A 20,905-nucleotide genomic window follows, 5' to 3' on the forward strand; every position below is an offset into this window, starting at 1 on the left:
AGGCGCTTCAGGGCGCCCCGAAACTCCTAGTGTAGCTACCTGGTCAGGAGGGAGAGGTGGTGGCGGCGAAAAGTTCCCAGGGCTCGGCGGCTTCTCTGGTGAGTCCTTGCCGCCGAGCCCAACTCCCCGCCGGCCTCCTCCTGCTGCCGGTGAAAGAGCCACCCGGGTTGGAGAGCTCGGCGGAAGCTCTCCAACCCGGGTGGCTCTTTCACCGGCAGCAGGAGGAGGCCGGCGGGGAGTTGGGCTCGGCGGCAAGGACTCACCAGAGAAGCCACCGAGCCCTGGGAACTTTTCGCCGCCGCCACCACCTCTTCCTCCGTCTCTTCTGACCAGGTAGCTACACTAGGAGTTTCGGGGCACCCTGAAGCACCTTCGGGGCGCCCCGAAGACTGTGTGTAGACGGGGCCCAGGTTCAGACATTTGGTGCAAATAGGCAGGCTGTCTGGCAAATTAGGGAAAATGCATCAGTTATTTCACTGGTTTGAAAAATAATTTCTTTAATTATATTTAAAGAAAACACACCCAGACATCAGTGAAACGTTACCCCTTTTCTGATTTATGGATTCATGTGCTGTTCTTTTAAGGCAGCCATTCCCTAGCTTGGTGTCCTCCAGTTATGTTGGACTACAACTCCCACCATCCCCAGCCAGAACCATCAGCCATCCTGGCAGGGTATAATGGGAGTTGTAGTCCAAACGTCTGGAGGGAGGGATTCACCTTAATTCAGCTACATCCAAGAATCTTAGGCTGAATCAATTTGTTAAAGCCAAGTCGTTTCACATTTAATACAACTTCTGGAAGCTACTGCAATCTCCTTTGGCATTTTACAAAAGTAGACAAACGTTTTTTGTCCAAGGCATCTTTTTTCAAGTCCGTTTGCTTCACGGAAGAGCAAAAGGAAAGTCACCCTTCCGCTTCTTGTCAAGCAAATACCCCCGAATTCAAGGGCTGGTAGCCATTGTCTTCTCTCTTGCAGGCCAGCACACAGACGCTGAGCATTCCAAGGAACTGAAAGAAGGAAACAGTTATTGTTATAAACAGCATCAGCAATGTTCAAGGCACTTCGGTTTGTATTCAGAAGAATTTACCATTCAAACGTTTATTTTCGTCCGGTATTAAAGCCACCTTACCAGCTGTTTAAACTTTCTTTAGTGCAAGTAAAAAAGGTTCACCTTTCCACCTCGATCTACCTTCATTAAAGGAGCTTTAGAGCCAACTGAGAAGCACTAAACTAACCCTAAAGGACAAATATTGTCTGGAGATGAGAATATTGCTTTAAGGCATGCCCTGATAAACAGCAAAGCAACTCGATGGCTCAGTTCACACAACTTTTCGCTACGCATTGTGAAAATGCCACTCAACGGTGGAGTTTTTAGGAGGGTACGCCCCACACAACATGTTCCACCATTGTGTGAATGTGGGCTACCGTGGAGTTGAGTAAAACTCAACGTGACGTTTGATTGACAGTTCCTCCACCCTCTCTCCTCCCCCGGTCCTCCCGATGCTATCCCATCAGCCATTGCTGTGGAAAAAAAACCCAATCCTGGCAGCTCTGCCAGAGTGGCACTTCCTTCTTTGGCTGCTCTAGCCAGGGAACTCTGTAGCCAGTGGGGAAACTCCACTCAATGCAGAAAGGAACTCCAAGGAGCCCTCCAGACAACACGGAACAAAACGGTTGTGCAGGAACTCTCCTCTGCACAGCGTGGATATTAAAAAACCTCTCCACGGTGGTGTGTTTTTCCCTCCAGAAAACACATTTCTCAACGGTGGTGTAACAGCTCCACCGTGGAGTTCTAAAACCACTGTTGAGAAATGTGTTGTCTGAACTGAGCTGATAAGTGCTTCTAACCGAAGAGAGAAACTGAGTGATGAATTAGGCGGTTTCCTAAGGCATCATCTCACTTAGCATCAGGATGGGTGTCTGCCAGGCAGAGGCATTGTGTGGCAAAGGACAAGATGGCGTCATTCCGCCCCTATTCCACATGCAGAACCCAACTGGACTGGCAGTTCAGTCTCGGTCCGACATTGGCAATACGATAGCGCCCCCCACCACACCTGAAGGCGGCAAACTAGCTTGTGGTGTTGGGGGAGGGGTGTACAGCAGGCTGCGTGGCCCGTACACCTCTGTTCCCCAATGCCTTGGTGCCTCTCCTCACTCCACAGCATTTGCTGCCTCCCTCTGCCTAACGGTAGGGCCGGCCCTGTAGATCAGACCAAAAGGTCCAGCCTCCTGTTTCTCATACAGTGGCCAATGAGATGCCCCAACGGGAAGCCACAAGCTGAACATGAAGGGAATCGTCCTCTCCCGCTGTTGCTGAATGGCCTTCTTCTCCTGAGCATAGAGGTTGGGTTACCCACAACAATCATGACTCATTGGCACTGGAACTCCGCGAATGCATCTAATTCCCTTTTGAAAGGCATTCAACCAAACTAGGGCCAGTTGTTACACGGGGCGGCAACGGAGCCCGTAATTAACGATGCATTGTGGGAAGAACCGGTTTTCTTTTCTCCATCTTGAATCTGCCAGTCAGTTTCACTGGATTCCATTCGAGAAGCAAGAGCCTCTGGGAGGCTGTTAACCCTGCCTCCCAGGAAGAACCTAACAGCAAGGGGGAGATCAACCTGGCCCCACATATCGTCCAGAGGAAGAACAGCTGCTGGGAGCTTGTTTCAGCTTTCCCTGCAAGAAGAACACCTAGAAGAACTCTGAAACTACCAACTTAATTTTTGTGAACTGTCCAGAGAGCTCAGTTATGGGGTGGTATAGAAATATAATAAATGAAATGAAATGATGCCTGAGTTTGGCTTTTTTGCCCCCTCCTCTTTTCCAATCGCCTTTCCTTTTGTGCTATGTCTTTTAGATTGTATGCCTAAGGGCAGGGACTGTCTTATTATTAACCTTTGTGATTTGTTCGGGGAGCCTTGCTTGGCTGAAGATGAGGATAAAAATACTGTAATAAATAAACATAACTTTTGTGAACCGCCCAGAGAGCTTAGGCTGTGGGGCGGTATATAAATGTTAATTAAATAAAAAAAAATACATAGCATTGGGTGATCAGTCCTCGGCCTCTTGGCAATTGAGCTATGGAGTGCCGCAGGGCACCATCTTTTCCCCAATGTTACTTAACATCTGTATGAAGCCGTTGGGAGCGGTCATTAGGGGATTTGGAGCTAAATGCCATCAATACGCTGATGACACGCAGCTCTATCTCCCTGTGACAACTGAATCAGGTGAGGCTGTGCAGGTCCTGGACCAGTGCCTAGACTCAGTAATGGGCTGGATGAGCGCCAATAAACTGAGACTGAATCCTGGCAAGACGGAAGCCCTGTGGGTGAGTGGTTCCCGAGTCCGGGAGATAGGCTCATTGCCTGTTCTGGATGGGGTTGCTCTGCCTCTGAAAGAACAGGTTCGTAGTTTGGGGGTACTCTTAGACCCATTTTTGTCGTTAGAGGCTCAAGTAGCCACCACGGCTCGGAGTGCCTTTTACCATCTTCGGTTGGTTTGCCAACTACGGCCTCTCCTGGACAGGGATAGCTTGACCACGGTGGTACAGGCATTGGTAACCTCAAGATTGGATTACTGCAACACGCTCTATGTGGGGCTGCCCTTGAAGCTGCTCCGGAAGCTGGAGCTAGTGCAGAATGCTGCAGCTCGGCTGTTGTCTGGAGCTGCCCCTTTCCAGCATGTAACTCCTCTGCTGAGGGAACTGCACTGGCTGCCTATTCGCTACCGGGCCAGGTTGAAGGTTCTTGTACTTGTGTACAAAGCCCTAAACAACTTGGGACCAGGATACCTGAGAGAGCGCCTTCTCCCTTGCCAACCAGCCCGGTCACTGAGGTCATCTGAGGGCCTGCTCCTGGTGGTTCCACCTAGATCCATCCTCCGATTGGAATCCACCAGGGGAAGAGCCTTCAGCGTGGTGGCCCCCCTCCTGTGGAATTCCCTGCCTCTGGAGGTCAGACAGGTTCCAACCTTGTACTCCTTTCAGCGCCTCCTGAAAACATCTTTACTCCAAGAAGCCTTTCTTGAACATGCAGCCTTGGATTTCTGTTTTTGCTTCTTTTAAATTTTGTTTTAACTGTTTTATTCTGTTTTTATTTTCATTTTACCTTGTACACCGCTCTGAAATTTTTCAATGGGGAGCGGTATATAAATATTCTAAATAATAAATAAATAAATAAATAAATAAATGGATTATCTTTATTTCTAGAATTGTAAAAAAAAAGCTTCTATTGACACCTTGCATATTTTATAAGCCTCTCTTAAGTTCCCCTCTATGCTGTTTGGAATCACTTGAATGTTGCAACGCTATTTGAGCCTCTGTGGGTTATCAGCGATTTTTAAGTTTCCTTCCAGTCTCAGCTGAGGTCTGATCAATAACCTTGCTTAAATGTATATTTCAACCTTCTGATAAAATACCTTTATGATGGCAAATCCTAGGATGACAAGCAAAGCATAGGTGAGGACACTCTGTAGGCCAGCTTCCACCTTCTCTTCACAGCCCTGCAGGGATACAGGAGAAAAAGACGGTCATAGAGCGTCATCATCACACAGGGGGAAATCGCATTTGCTTACCATCGCTTCTCTGCCCCCGCATTTGTCCCTCATTACTTCCCCTTTTGAAAGAGGAAGTAAACAACGTGCACGTGGCCCATTCAGTGGGCTGTTTTGATCCCGCTGCTTCTCCTGCACACAGCAGGAGATAGCGGCAGCTTCCGCCTTTAAAAATAAGTCAGACTTAGTGGGGTGTTTTTTTGTCGCATGAAGAAGGGGCAAGAGGTGTGTGGGAGGCAGACGACGTCATGAGAGGAACCCGCGAAAATCCGTGAGTGCCCAATAACGAACGTGCAATAAAACGCTCATCTGATGGAGCTCATAGATACCACTTGCCCAGGAACAAAACTTTAAAAAGAACCTGAGGCAGGTTGTAGAGTCATCACTTTTGTGAGCCAGCAGGGAGTCTCCGTCAGTTGGGGGAGGGAAACCCATTGCACACAGATGGCCGGGGAAAAGGAGTGGACATGGGCAGCTACCGGGAAGGCATGGGACGCAAGCGAGAAGCGAATCAGTAAGCAGAAACCTTAAGGAACTAGGCAAATTAGATACAAGGGCTGGCTGAAGAGCAGAGATGTTGAATCTAAGCCCTGGAGGCCAAATCCCGTCCACTTGTGGGCCAAATCGGTCCCCTCTGGGGTTTACCAGGGGGCACCCCACCGTGTCACATCACCAAGGGATTCCCACTCATCTCACCCCCAGACCACCTATTGTTTGGCGTTTGCACGAATTCTTCCCATTCTGAAAGGTTGAAATACGTCTCTGAAGGTTCAGTTACCGGCAGTGAGTCCTTTAAGTTGAAATAGGCTGGCCCTGCTCCGTCTTGCCTTCAACCCTGGGGTGACCATATGTAAAGGAGGACAGAGCTCCTGTATCTTTAACAGTTGCATAGAAAATGGAATTTCAGCAGGTGTCATGTGTATGCACGCAGCACCTGGTGAAATTCCCTCTTCATCACAACAGTTAAAGCTGCAGGAGCCCTGCCCTCTTTTGTATCTGGTCACTCTAGTATATTTATTTATTTATTTAAAACATTTATATCCTGCCCTATATCAATAAGATCTCAGGGCAGCGTACAGATAAAAGCATACAGTATAAAAACAGTAAATATACACAGCTAAAAACAAATTAAACCATAAACCAAGTTAAAACAATATATAATTTAAAAGCAGTAAAACTATTAAAACAGTTAAAACAATGTGCATGTTGCTTCAACGGTGGTGATGAAGTGGGAATTTCACCAGGTGCTGCATGTACATAAGTGACACCTGCTGAAATTCCCTTTTCTAGACAACTGTTAAAGATACAGGAGCCCTGTCCTCCTTTCCACATGGTCACCCTAAGAGAGGAGCTACAGTAGGGTGACCATATGAAAAGGAGGACAGGGTTCCTGTATCTATAACAACTGCATAGAAAAGGGGATTGCAGCTAGTGTCACTTGTGTGCATGCAGCACCTGATGAAATTCCCTCTTCATCACAACAGTTAAAGCTGCAGGAGCCCTGCCCTCTCTTGTATCTGGTCACTCTAGAAGTGGCTGAAGCAGTAAGATGCTCTTGAGAGGCCAAGAACTTGTATTAGAGGTTGGTTCACACCAGCCTCAGGTCCCTAAAAATCCTGTTGTTCTCATACAAGTCCCGAATGCAGCGTGGCCTTACTTGTGTATTGAGAAACTGTGGCTTGCTCAACTGTCCTGTGCAGTTCTTGACAAGGCTTTGCTTGCAGCAGCTCACAGGGACGCTGTTGTTGCCTGTGGTATTGAACCATCTGGTACCGATCCAGTCAGTGTAGTTTTGGACTCCACAGCACTGAAGCTGAAAGATCAAGGTGGTTGAATGAAAGCAAAGCAGGAATTCAGGTCTGTCACACTCAAGAAATGCTGCATTGCTTGAGCCATTTAAAAATATACCGATCCTCTTGGAAGATATTATAGCCGTCTCATGAAAACACCATCATTGTGTTTTTGAAAAGTGGAATCCGTTACTGTAGACATCACAGCGCTAATAAAAGAAGTCGAATGACTTGTCAGAATTCCGATAAACCTATTTCTTTACTTCAAAGGAAACAAGTTACTAGTCCTTATGTTTCCTAACATGCTTTTCAATATATACACAGAAAAGACACAATGCAAGAATCAAAAGAAGTGTAATACAATAGATTCCAGCTAAAAGAGGCTTAGTAGTGATAAATATCGTAAAGTACTATTATTGATCACAACTGTTAGATCACAACTATTAAGTTCATACATGTGGAAAAACTTGTCTGAAACAAATACTTACTGCATATTCTTCCTTTGCCTGAAATATGATGATGTAACTTGAAGAGCTGACCAGTAATTATTCTTACAAAGCTGCAAGTTTCAGGCTTATTAAAAACATGGGAAAATTAAAAAGGAAACAGGTTTCCAAGTAACTTCTCCCTCCAATATTGTATCACACTGTATTATTGATTTGAATAAGGAGAGAGATGGATTTTATCTTTTGGAATCCGAATGGATTAACAAGATTAAGTGATTTTGTACTGGACTAGGAAGCGATTTCTTTAAATGAAACTAGTACTTTTCGAGAAAGACTATCTATTTTGCAATATTTACATTTAAAATCTTTTATCACACCACCTGATAACCACCATCCCTTTTAACTGGAGATGGGATTGAACCTGGGACCTTCTACATGCAAAGTATGTAGTCTAGCACTCAACCATGACCCTCCTCATTTTTAAACAGCTTTCTAATTGCCTCATACCTCTTTCCCAACATATTCAATATATAATACTTTTTCCAACAAGAAACAAGCACAGGATGGGGAAACTGCAACCAAGATAACGGGCTTCTTTATTTGTAATGAGCTGCATTAAACGGCTGGAGAGGGGCGACTTTATGCTTTAGGGTGGATTCCTGCACTGAGCAGGGGTTGGACTCGATGGCCTTATAGGTCCTTTCCAACTCTGCTATTCTATGACTACATGGTCTATAATGGAAATTTCCCCCTCCTCTCAATGCTCATTGGCCTGAATGGGACAGCACCCTCTAGTGGGTGCTTTGTAGCGCAACTTCAGCTGCACACGGTAGGAAATCCTGAGATATTTCAGCAGAATTAGGATATCTAGGTGTGTTTTTTTTAAAGAGCGGAATTATCAGGGGAAAGTGCGGGAGACAGGCAGGGGGTTGCCGACGTTGTCAAAAGGACCTGCAAATTTCCGTGAATGGCCAGTCTTGAGTGTGCCTTATTTCACTCATGTGAAGAAGCTCAATGTGTATAAGAAGAACCAACATATGCATATTTCCAAAACTGATATTACTTGTTATTCTACCAACAAAGAAAGTGTGTGACAATAATTCTGACCAGGACATCAAGTTTCCTTACCTCCTGTTGTAAATAACCGAAGACATTAGAATCTTCTGTTTTCCCATCATAGGCCCTGAGCGCTTGCAGCATCGGATCATGCAAATCAGTTTTTACCTGTAGTCAGAAAGAGCAGTGTAGCGTTTGTACAGCAGCCCCGCAGCTGCTAAAATACATCACTATATTCCATCAGCAGAATTAAGTGCAATGAAAAACACGAAGCAGTATCTAAGACAAAACACTTAAAGCGACTGTGATGCTCAGCTGCCTTAATATGCATTAAGTGTAAACATGTGCAAAGTTATTGTTTATATTAGGCATAAAGTTCCAGGAAGTAGGTAGGCCTCAATGTACTTACAATTTGCATTCACAAGTTGGGTAAGTAAGGGTGGTGGTGAATGCCTGAGTGCTAATCGGATGGGGGAGGGGGAGTCCTTGGATGAGCTGGCTGTGTAAGAGTGGGAGGACCTGGAGAAACAGAGCTCTCTAGATAGATAGCCTGAGCTGACAGGAAGACAGTGAGGTGTATGATCTAGGGCTGTGCAGCCACCCATCGATCCGCCTCGGAGGCTGATCTGGAGCCACTGAAGTAGCTCCGATCCGCCTCGGGGGTTGCCCGACCCACCTCGGCACCTAAGCCGAGGTGAGATTTGGGCCCTCTGAGGCAACTCAGGCTTTTCTGGGTGCCGGCTATGCAGCCGCACTGCACAGCCGGCACCCAGAAAAGGCTCCCCACCACCACCCGTCTCCTTACCTGCTGCCACCACCATCTTTCTTCTGGTGGCTTCCGGTGACGCTGCTGGAAATGAAAGGGAGTTGGCTGTGCGATTTTAAGATATCGCGTGGCCTCTACTGATTAGTACGTCTATGGCCACCACAGTTTGTCACCATAGAGGTACTAAACTGTTTAGTGCCTCTATGGCCACAAACTACGGTGGCCATAGAGGTACTAATCACAGCAGAGGCCGCGCGATATCTTAAAATCACGCAGCCTACGCCCTTTCATTTCCAGCGGCGGCACTGGAAGCCACCAGAACCAAGATGGCGACGGAGGCAGCAGGTAAGGAGACTGGTGAGGCCGGCTCCAAAGCACTGAGGCAGCCCAAAGCTTCGGAGGCAATTGGCTTCGGGCCACCTCAGCCTTCACCCGAACCGCCTCAGATCAGTGATTCAGAGGTCCAAATCACCCCGATCCGCTTCCGATTCGCTTTGGATTCAGATCCGAGGCAGTGCACAGCCCTGGTATGATCTCTGAGAGAAGTGGATGACTGTAAGAGAATTAAGGTGTACGATTCTGTGAAGAGAACAGAGAGAGTGTGGTGTTTGATTTAAGTCAGAAGTGGATGATTCTGTGAGGACAGTGAGAGGCAGATATTGGACAGGAAGAATTGGGGCGGATCTACACAGCGCACTGAAGGCGCTTGCATGCGCCTGCAGTGTGCCCTGAAAGCGACTGTGTAGATCCTGCCCTAAGAGGCGGAGGAAGAGGCGGAGGAGGAGGAGGCTGGGGAATCCAGCCGCGTCCTTGCCGCCGCCGCCACCCACCTTCCTGCTGGCCTCCTGCTGCCGGCAAAAGAGCCACTCGGTGGAAGAAGGCAGGGCGGAGAGCGGAAGAAGCTCTCCGACCCGGGTGGCTCTTTCACCGGCAGCAGGAGGGCGGCAGGGAGGTGGGCGGCGGCGGCAAGGACGCGGCCGGATTCCCCAGCTGCCTCCTCCTCCGCCTCTTCCTCCGCCTCTAAGGGCAGGATCTACACAGCAGCATGCAAGCGCCTTCAGTGCACTGTGTAGATCCGCTCTTGGTGTGGGTTATTGTGTTTGAGAATATAGATAGTAGAAATCTATAGTAGAACCTTTTAAGCAAAAACTGACAGAAACCAATACACTTAGAAGCCTTGTAACCATACACATTGCAACTGAGGAAACCAATAAGCTTATGTACACGCACTTACTTGTGTTAATAAATACTAATTACTTTTAAACAACTGGTGCGGTCTGTGGAGGAGTAGCTGAGGAGAGAATAGTTAATGGTGGCAGCGGAATGGGAAACTGAGGGCGAGGTTGCTGGGCTGTGGAGCTGTGGGGGCTAAAGAATGAAGGCGAGACAGGAGCAGCAGCAGTAGATGCCCCAGGACTGTGTACTTATGTCCCCAAAGTGGGTTTAGATGAGCAACATTAGTTTGCCCCAATGACCGGGAAGTAATACAAGGCCTCTGAATTGATCAGGTCTGAATACTAAGAGACATCTCCACCTGTCAACACCAGACCAGGGCATCTGGCTACTGGGACCTCACATAAACACCCCGGGTCTGTTCTGATCATCCACAGCTCCAGCCCAGCCTCCACAGGGGGAGAGGAATTCAGAGTTGGATCCTTACACCTGCTGGCATCACTAGCCCAGAACACATCTGGATACTTTTACCCACCTTTCCTCTGTAAATAACTCCAAGGACAATGGCTGCCACTTCAGCAGTGAAGATTATCAGGATAATGACCAGGAACTGAAGCGAGAAGAGAAAAGGCAGACAGCTAACGCAGAGGTTTGCATCCTCTTTTGGAAAGGTACTGTATAAAATATATATAAAGAAAGCAGCAAAGGCTGGTGGCTCCAATGTCAGTGGAGCGGTGAATCCGCTCCAGGTTTCTGTCAGAACCAATTTGAACTTTAAAGGTGCTATCCAAGGTGTGAAACTTGGATAGCTCTTTCGGAGTTCTGAGTGAAACCCAGAACGGATTCACTGCTCCACTGACAACGGAGCCACCAGCCTCTATTGAAAGAAAGTTTGGAGTTGTGGTGTATATGTGGCTTTGCTGGGCTGTTGCCCAGCGTCACAGGAGCGGACCTGGCCTCGGCGGAGGGGTTTCCTCAAGTCACTGCTCTGCACTCCTAAAGATTTGGCTGTCCCGTGACCAGTCTCTGGCTTCTTCAAGGTACAGTTTTATGTGCTGCTTCTGTCAGACCTAGAGCCTCGTGTGGCGCAGAGTGGTAAAAGCAGCAGTTTCTGCAGCTGAAACTCTCCCCACAGCCTGAGTTCGATCCCAGCAGAAGCTGGTTTCAGGCAGCCGGCTCGGGTCGACTCAGCCTTCCATCCTCCCGAGGTCGGTAAAATGAGTACCCAGCTAGCTGGGGGAAAGGTAATCACGGCCGGGGAAGGCAACGGCAAACCACTCCGCTATAAGGCCTGCAAGGAAACGTCAGCAAAAGCTGGCATCCCTCCAAGAGTCAGTAATGACTCAGTGCTTGCACAAGAGGTTCCTTTCCTTTCCCCTTTCTGTCGGACCTGTACCCTAAATCAGACTTCCCCAACCGGAATCCTCCAGATGTTTTGCTCTATAGCTCTCTGCTTTCCTGGCCATTGAGCAGACTGCCTGGGGCCAAGAGAGTCAAAGTCCAGAAACATCTGGTGAGCACCAGGTTGACATTGCGGAAGGCTGGCCTGAGACAACACTTAGGCTGAAATGCCAACTATGTCCTTATCTGGACAGAGATAGCCTATCTACAGTAATCCATGCTCTGGTAACCTCTTGTCTGGATTACTGCAATCCGTTATACATGGAAAAAGTTATACAATTGAAAACAGTCTGGAAATTTCAGCTAGCCCAAAACAGAGCAGTGAGATTGTTAACGGGACTGGCCAACATACTCATATTACACCAGTACTTTTCCATCTGCACTGGTTGCCAGTCCATTTCCAGACCCGATTCAAAGTGCTGGCACTAACATTCCAAGTCTTAAATGGCTTGGGGTCCTGGTTACCTGAACATATATACCTGCCTGGACCCCAAGATTGTCCCCAGTGATCCTTCTCCGAGAGCCTCCACCAAAAGAAGTAAAGTGGGTGGGCCTTTTCCGTTGGCACCCTGGTTGTGGAATGAGCTTCCCAGAGAGGTTCACCTGGTGCCTACATTGTGGTCTTCGGCGCCAGATGAAGACCTTCCACTTTTAGTCTTTGAGTTTCTGTTGTTCTGAATCTGTTACGGTATTTTAAATTTTGCATTGCTGTGAGGTTATAATTTGGCTTTTATTTTTGTTTTACACTATGGTTTAATTTTTTAAAAAAACTTTGACATTGTATCTTATGTTGTATTTTATGGTTTTAATTGTTGTGAACCGTCCAGAGAACTTCAGCTATTGGGCAGTCTAGAAATGTAATACCCTATTTCTTCGACTCTAAGATGCACTTTTTTCCCCATATAAACATCTCTAAAAATGGGGTGCGTCTTAGATCGCGGGTGTGTCTTAGGGTTTTTTTTCTTCTGTTGGTGGTACTGAAATTAGGGTGTGTCTTACAATCGATGGCGTCCTACAATCGAAGAAATACGGTAAATTAAAAAAAAAAAGATACTTCTGGTTAACGTTTTCTTCCGGAGAGGGCTGTTCACAACACTGCTATCTGACATTGGATGTGAGGGGCAAGTTACTTATCTGGGAATGGGGGTGATTGTTCTCACCCCCTCTGGTGTAATGGAATAATGAAAAATAAAGGCATTTCCGATGATAGATCCAATACTCACCACGCCCAATCCAACCTTGGACTCGCGGATGGTGGCACAGCAGCCAATCAGCCCAATTATGAACATCACCACGGCAACGCAAATGATGATAACCGCCGGCAAGAGAGCATATTTGTCTTGAAGGAAGGGGTCATACACCTTGTAACTGTTGAGAACATATCCCCCAACGTAAGAGAGTCCAATTGCTGCAGCCTTAAAAATATATATATATACACCATAAGTTAGATTCAAAATGGACTCAAATTAACTCGTGTTAACTATTATGGTTGGTTTCCTCCCCTCCCCAGTGAACCCAACAATACTGCCCTGATCTGAATCCGATCACAGGACCTAGCCTAGTTTCCATATTGCTGCTAGCTGTGCCTGCTGTAATGCAAAGTGTCCCTAGGTTTTGATGTAGATGGGCCTTGAATAGACAATCAAGTCCTGTTTGCTTTAGGAAGGAAGCTGAAGAAATCCAGAATTCATTCTTGATTAGGGCAATTGAATGCTGCCAATCAAGTGTGTTGTTCCCCTATACAATTACCTGGATCTCCTCAGCTCTCTTCTGCTGAACGCTGACGCTTCTGCTTTACAATCCCAGTTTCCTACTTCTCCAGCTCGGACTGGAGGGAAGGCTTCATTCCTCACTCCCTGTTATGACTCAATCGGTTCTGACTCCTTTAACCTTTGCTTGCTCATCTGGCTATGCCTCATTCCATTGACCAGATCGCCTACCAGGTAACAAGCTCTGAGAACATGTTTCTCAATCCTGCCCTGATGCACAGACTACTAGAGTTTCTCTGCTCTGATGCGTAAAAGGAAACCGTGACCAGTTTCGCACAACGCAACAGCCATGGTGGGATGTCATGTTGTGAGAACCCAGCATAGTTTCTGCGGGGTGGCTAACTTTTCACAAACAAGCCACCATGAGAACCCACGGGCTGTTGCAGGGTTGTTCATACCCACGGGGGTTTATTGGGATCAACTAGAGAGCCGCCAGGCAAGAGCGCAAAAATCCCTTCAGCTCCTCGCAATCTCGCCGGCGCCACCAACATCCTCCCTCATCCCTTCTTAATGCCCTCTATTCCATGCTCCTAAACATGGAGAAAAAAATGACTCCGGAGAGTGTCCTGAACACTTTCACAACCCTTTTAAAAAGCAATGCAGCCCTGTGCAAGTACGCAGAAGCAAATATCCCCTGCTAGGAAATCTGCGTAAATTTCACCTTGGTTTTACTGCTCTGACTTGAAATTCATACAGTTTCCCCCTCCGTTTTACTGCTCCATCATGAGATTCGCATATGGGAATTTCAGCAGGTGTCATTTGTATATATGGAGAACCTGGTGAAATTTCCTCTACAGTAGTTAAAGCTGTAGGAGCTATACTGCAGCTATACTAGAGTGACCAGATTTAAAAGAGGGCAGGGCACCTGCAGCTTTAACTGTTGTGATGAAGAGGGAATTTCACCAGGTGCAACATGCATACAAATGACACCTGCTGAAATTCCCTTTTCTATACAACTGTTAAAGATACAGGAGCCCTGTCCTCCTTTTCATATGGTCACCCTACTTAATGATATAGGGCGGGATATAAATGTTTTAAATAAATAAATAATGTTTAGCGATCCCACTCATTGCTCTGTAACCCATTTGAATATGTGACAGCAATGGAGACCAATGGAAGAAAGCAACAAGGATAAAGAGAGGTGGGTGGGGAGCTAAAAGCAGCTGGTGGCTGCAGAAGAGAAGGAGCTTTAACAGCAGGTGTTATAACTTTAGCTTAATGTGAAGCAGCCTTTTAAAAGGGGGGGGGAAGGAGCAGAGAGACTGAAAGAACTGGGCATGTTTAGCCTGGAGAAGAGAAGATTGAGGGGAGACATGATAGCACTCTTCAAATACTTTAAAGGTTGTCACACAGAGGAGGGCCAGGATCTCTTCTCGGTCCTCCCAGAGTGCAGGACACGGAATAACGGGCTCAAGTTAAAAGAAGCCAGATTCCAGCTGGACATCAGGGCAAACTTCCTGACTGTTAGAGCAGTACGACAATGGAATCAGTTCCCTAGGGAGGTTGTGGGCTCTCCCACACTAGAGGCCTTCAAGAGGCAGCTGGACAACCATCTGTCAGGGATGCTTTAGGGTGGATTCCTGCATTGAGCAGAGGGTTGGACTCAATGGCCTTGTAGGCCCCTTCCAACTCTGCTATTCTATGATTAATAAGAGGGGAATACATGAAGTCATTCCTGCAATCACTAGGGCTCAGAAAAAATATTTCCTTTTTGTGATCTGATGCAGTGGGGGAAGAGAGCCAAAAGCAGCTGGCAGCTTCAGGAGAAAAGGAGCTTTAGGAGAAGGTATTCTTACTCCAGTGTAACATGAAGCAACCTTTAAAAAAAAAAGTTCACTAGCAAGGGAAGCACTGAAATGGAGGATGAAACTGAATAGGACATTGACAAGAGGGGGATATTATTATGCCAGGTTGCTCTTGAGCAAAAGCGCAAATCCCCAGGGAGGGTGGGGGGTAATGCAAACACATCACCAGAGCACTCAGTCATCTGTCAGGTTAGCGAGCCCACAATCAACCCATGGTGGCTTATTCTCAGGGTGGATTAGCGTAATGTACGAACCAGCGGAGCAAGCAACTGCTGGTGGATGGATGAGCAGTTTGAATCTGGAGCACACAGGTGGTGCCGTATATGCAAAATACACTGGTCGATAGTGCTGCAGCCACTTGTAACCTCAGTAAATTGGATTACTGTAACAGGCACTATGTGGGGTTCTTAAGGTTGGCCTGGAAGCTGGAACTGGTGTAGATTGCAGCAGCTGAACTATTATTGGGAGGTGTTCAAAATCATGTCGGGTCTGGAGAATGTAGATAAGGAGACATTTTTCTCCCTCTCTCATAACACTAGAATCTGGAGGCATCCCACGAAGCTCATTTGTGGGACATGCAGGACAGATGAAAAGAAGTACTTCTTCACACAGTGCGTAGTTAAACTAGGAAATTCACTGCCATAAGAGGTATGGCTTTAAAAAGGGTGTGGATGAATTCCTGGAGGAGAAGGTGATCAATGGCTGCTAGCCCTGATGTCGATGTGCTACATCCAGTATCAAAGGCAGTAAGCCTATATACACCAGTTGCTGGGGAACATGGGCAGGAGGGTGCTGTTGCACCCATGTCCTGCTTGTGGGTTCCTTGTCAACAGCTGGTTGGCCACTGTGTGAACAGAGTGATGGACTAGAATCAGTGGTTCTCAACCTGGGGCACTCCAGATGTGTTGGACTGCATCTCCCAGAATGCCCCAGCCAGCAGAGCTGGCTGGGGCATTCTGGGAGTTGTAGTCCAACACATCTGGAGCGCCCCAGGTTGAGAACCACTGGTAGATGGACCCTTGGTCTGATCCAGCAGGCCTCTTCAGATCTTTTTATGAGCTGCCCCTTTTCAGCATGTAATTCCTTTGCTGAGGGAATTGCACTGGCTGCATACTTGCTACTGGGCCAGGTTTAAGTTCTTGTTATTAGTGTATAAAGCCCAAAACAACTTGGGACTGGGATATTGGAGAGAGACCCTTCTCTCTTACCAGCCTGCTTGGTCACTGACATCATATGAGGCACTCCTGGTGTTTCTGCATGGAACTGTATTATTTATATTTATTTCTTTATTATTGCATTTATATCCCACCTTTTCTCCGCCAAGGGAACCTAAGGCAGCATACATAACCCTCCTTCCCTCCATGTTATCCTCACAACAACAACCCTGTGAGGTAGGTTGGGCTGAGAAGTCTGTGACTGGCCCAAAGTCACCCAGTGGCTTTCCATGGCCAAGTGGGGACTAGAACCCGGATCTCCCAGCCCGACACCTTAGCCACTATACCACACTGGCTCTCAGCCAGTAACCTGTTTGGAGTTTACTTGGAGTAGAGCATTCAGTGTAAGGGTTCCCTCTCTGTGGAACTCCCTGCCTGTTGATGTCACGCAGTTGGTGCATTTAGTTTTGGCACCAAGACTTTTTTTTTTTCAATTTAAACAATCTTTCCCTGGCTAGCCACGTAAAGTTTTACTGTCATAATTTGATTCTGAAGGTTTTAACTCTGTATTTCGATGCTTTTTTTCTTCCTGTTTATTTTTCACTGTTCAGAAGTTTTATTAGATGTGAAGCGGTATATAAATCTTGTTAATAATAATAATAATAATTCAATATGAAACAAAAAAACCCAATGCACTTGAATACTTCTGCATGCAAAGTCGCATTTTCAAATATAAAAAGCCCAACTTTGAAGAAATGTCTGATTGCAAACCATGAGGGGCATGAGGCAGGCTCATGTGATCAACTTCATGATATTAAATTTGTCATACTGTTAAAAATTTCCTCTTCTCCCCAGCTATCTTGAGAAATAAAAAACCCAGTACTTTATTGAACAGCTTGGGCTGCAATTGTATACCCACTTCCCTGGTGGGAGTCCCCATTGAACTCAGTGTCACTTTGCTTCCAGATTGGTGGATATAGGATCGACTGTTCAAAGTTCTTTGAAACAGAGGCTGAGATTGTAGAGTTGGTTCCTCTTTTTCATAAAACTAGACTTCCCCCAAAGACTTTTTAATGCACAAACACACCTGTAAATCTCCCAGCACTTCTGTTAGAGGAAATCAAAGCATGTTCGCCCCAATATTCTGTGCACGCTTATTTTGGAGTCGAGTTCTAAAGCAATTGATAAGTGGCTTCCTTATATATATGCTAGCAGGTTTACACAGGGAGGTAGCCTGGTTGGGGAGGGATGGCCATGGTTCCAACAAAAAAATCCCCCTCCCAAAATTATTGGCTCTCTAGGAAGGGAACCAGTTACTTGTGCACATAGGAGCACATCCTATCCCCAGGGCAAACAGCAGCTTTAGAGGTGCAATTTTTATTGGGACCAAGACATGGCGGAAAAGAGCCAGTGTGGTGGCAGTGTGGTGTAGTGGTTAAAGTGTTTGACTAAGATTCAGGAGATCCCCAATGAACTCACAGATTGAGGTCTTACAGGTAATGATCAAAACTGTATACTTAGTTTCTCAAATTGTCCTTATTTGGCACAGAGCGGTAAAGCGGCAGTTTCGGCAGCTGAAACTCTCCCCACAGCCTGAGTTCGATCCCAGCGGAAGCTGGTTTCAGGCAGCTGGCTCGGGTCAACTCAGGCTTCCATCCTCCCGAGGTCGGTAAAATGAGTACCCAGTTAGCTGGGGGAAAGGTGATAACGGCTGGGGAAGGCAACGGCAAACCACCCCGCTGGGGGAAAGGTAATAACGGCTGGAGAATGCAACGGCAAACCACCCCGCTATAAGGCCTGCCAAGAAAACATCAACGAAAGCTGGCGTCCCTACAAGAGTCAGTACTGACTCCGTGCTTGCACGAGAGGTTCCTTTCCTTTTTCTAAGTAATTCTAAGGACTAGAAATGTTGAGTGCACTTGGGTACAGAGCAGAAAGGGAGCTACTAGAACCCTGCAGACTTCAGTCAACAACCTCATACATACAACAGCCTTCTCCAATGCATTGCCTTCCTGACGTTTTGGACTACAGCTCCTATAATCCCTGATCACTGGCCATCTTGGCTGGGTGATGGGAGTTGTAGTCCAAAACATCTGGAAAGCAACACAATGTGGAAGGCTATTCTATGGAGTTGTTGGGTCAAGTCCACAGCTTTCGAGTACTTCTCTTGCAGCTCTATGCTGAAGGACACTCAATGTTTCCAGTCCTTAGAAGTACTTAATAAGGACAATCCGAGAAGCGAGGCATACAGATCTGACCACCATCCACGTGTTCACAATCCATGGGTTTATTTAACTCAGGCATGGGACAGAAGTGAGAACTGCTCTCTTCCAATTAGGCAAGTCCATTGAGCAAGCTTTTACTCAACCCACCTGGCTATGACCCAGAAAGCCACTTACTCAGCAGCACAATGGATTCAAATGGGGTCCTTTCAGAGAAAGCTGTTTTCAAATATCAGCATATATAGATTTAAGGCGGCAACCGATGGCCAAATTAGATGTGGTCACATAGTTTGCCTTTGTGTAGTTAATTTTTCTATAACAAATAGCCAGTGTGTGCGTGCGTGAGGGGAGCTGGATCAAGACTAGTTGGGGGGGGGGAGCAGGGAGAAGGGCTTTAACCATTTGCTGCTCCCACAGTCCCAAATGGAATTGGATCCCCCCCCCCCGCCCCTGCCTTTGATATTGCAATGGGAAGGAAGCTGCCGCTGGCCGCACTGCAAAGAGCAGGCAAAGGGTGAAAGCTTCCTTCTCCTCTGACTCCCCGTCTACACACACACACACACACACACACACACACACATGGTCTTGACCCAACATGCCACTTTAAACCATTATTTGGTTAAAGATGAAACAATGACACGAAGAAATGTCATTTCTAGTTTGGCTTTTAGTACTTCAGTTTCAAGCAATTGATGGAGAGATAAACCCTCAAAAGGTGAAATCTTGGCCCAAAACAAGAAAAGAAAAAAGAAAAAAAGAAAGGGGGTGGGGGAGAGAAAAATCATAGAATAGTAGAGTTGGAAGGGGCCTATAAGGCCATCGAGTCCAAAAATTAATATTTTAAAAACCATCCCAACTAGACTGGAAATGCTTACTCTCATATTGATAGTTCTATCCACCACAACATGATATTATCCTATAGTCAATATGGGTTTTCAATTTCTCCATTTTCCATAATTTTATCTTAATCTGGCCCACATAACAACACTTTCTTATACAGATTTTTCTACATGGGAATTTTAACCCGCCTTTTTATTGAAGCTTCTGCTTCTGGATTCTTTGCGGGATTAAGATTGGCCTCTTTACACGTGTTTTTCCCCTAGCTTTTTCTTTCTCTGCCTTTCTATATGTTTCATTACACAACTACTAGGTGGCGCTGTGCTATGGCAGAATTGCACAATTACACCAGAGTTTCATTCCACCATTCACAGAAATACCAGACTTTCCTTGTTAGAATAAAACCCGTTATAATGGTTGCAAAGCATAGCAGAGGCCCTGAAGCATGACAGTGTTGTGTAAAGCACCCACAAAACTATTGTGAGTGAGAAATCATGAGCGCAAAATAAACCCCTTATGTAGAAAGACTCTAGTCTACGTCCTTATAACTATGGAAGAAATGTAGGAAAATGCAATTTTGTGGTAATTGTTCTACCATAAAAACACACCACTAGCCATGTAAATCCACTTTTCCTTATTTTTACAGGCAAGAAATACCAACACTTTGTGGGGGTTTTGCCACTCAATCTTGGCCACTGTAAGTACATTCCATATTTCACTGAAGTTGAATGGCAGCAATCCCATTGATTTTAATTGAGCTCTATATTGTACTTTTAGTGTTGAATTTCTACGATCAGCAGAATTAATTGGGAAAACAGGGCAGGGAGCCTCTTTCAGTTCAAGGCCAAATTCAATTTCAGTGAAGCTGTTGAGAGAGGCATATTCTAGTGGTGGGTGGTGCCAGAGGCAGAGGGGGTGAAACCAAACGCAAAACCAGGCAAAAATCCCAGTATATTGTAGCTCAAAGCTCTTACTCCCAATAACTAAGCCTTAGAAAAGTTATTTCAACCTTTTAGAATGGAGGAAATACTACAGAAAAGCCTAAAAACGGGTGCTGTGCTGAAAATGTTGATTATTCTCTTTCAATTTGATAGAAAAGAAATGGCTTTCAAAAAGAAATTCAAAGGAGAAGACATTTTGGAGAGATTCTCAAGGGTTTGGTTCAGTGCTCTTGTGCTTACCTAACTTATGAGAGGGCTGAGGAGCGTGTGTGAGTGTCCTGTCTTTCATTGTACAGTCATCTCTCTGACAGCCTGTAGCCTCCTTGGCTTCCTGCACTTCGTGCCCAGGGGAAGACATCGCGAATTTTGTTCCTCCCATTGGGCCTTTTCAACTCAGAAAGTGCAGGAAGCCTGGGAGACTGCAGAACAATGCTGAGATGTGTAATAGAAAGAAAAATTTAAGACAGTACCCTCAGCTACCTCACAGTGATTGTTGTTGTTTATTCGTTCAGTCGCTTCCAACTCTTCGTGACTTCACGGACCAGCCCACATCAGAGCTTTCTGTCGGCCGTCGCCACCCCTAGCTCCCCCAAGGTCGATTCCGTCACCTCCAGAATATCATCCATCCATCTTGCCCTTGGTCGGCCCCTCTTCCTTTTGCCTTCCACTTTCCCTAGCATCAGCCTCTTCTCCAGGGTATCCTGTCTTCTCATTATGTGGCCAAAGTACTTCAGTTTTGCCTTTAATACCATTCCCTCAAGTGAGCAGTCTGGCTTTATTTCCTGGAGTATGGACTGGTTTGATCTTCTTGCAGTCCAAGGCACTCTCAGAATTGTCCTCCAACACCACAGTTCAAAAGCATCTATCTTCCTTCGCTCAGCCTCCCTTATGGTCCAGCTCTCGCAGCCATAGGTTACTATCGGGAATACCATTGCATTAACTATGTGATTAATTAAGGTCACAAACACCACCAAACAAACACTCAAAATA

General features: G+C 46.3%; 1 protein-coding gene across 1 annotated transcript in view; it reads right to left on the reverse strand.

Annotated features, from left to right (window-relative positions):
• Nucleotides 1-480: 480 nt before the first annotated feature.
• The window catches only part of LOC134400375 (tetraspanin-36-like), a 34,373-nt gene continuing 13,948 nt past the window's right edge, over nucleotides 481-20,905 (reverse strand). The window contains exons 2-7 of the mRNA XM_063128704.1: nucleotides 12,411-12,602; nucleotides 10,322-10,396; nucleotides 7,920-8,015; nucleotides 6,213-6,368; nucleotides 4,421-4,504; nucleotides 481-1,008 (exon numbers count right to left, since the gene is read on the reverse strand). Coding sequence (XP_062984774.1) covers nucleotides 922-1,008; nucleotides 4,421-4,504; nucleotides 6,213-6,368; nucleotides 7,920-8,015; nucleotides 10,322-10,396; nucleotides 12,411-12,602 — 690 coding nt within the window. The 3' untranslated portion in view covers nucleotides 481-921. The remainder of the gene's footprint in view (nucleotides 1,009-4,420; nucleotides 4,505-6,212; nucleotides 6,369-7,919; nucleotides 8,016-10,321; nucleotides 10,397-12,410; nucleotides 12,603-20,905) is intronic.

This window comes from Elgaria multicarinata, chromosome 6 (genome assembly GCF_023053635.1).
Source record: "Elgaria multicarinata webbii isolate HBS135686 ecotype San Diego chromosome 6, rElgMul1.1.pri, whole genome shotgun sequence".
Classification (NCBI taxonomy): domain Eukaryota; kingdom Metazoa; phylum Chordata; class Lepidosauria; order Squamata; family Anguidae; genus Elgaria; species Elgaria multicarinata.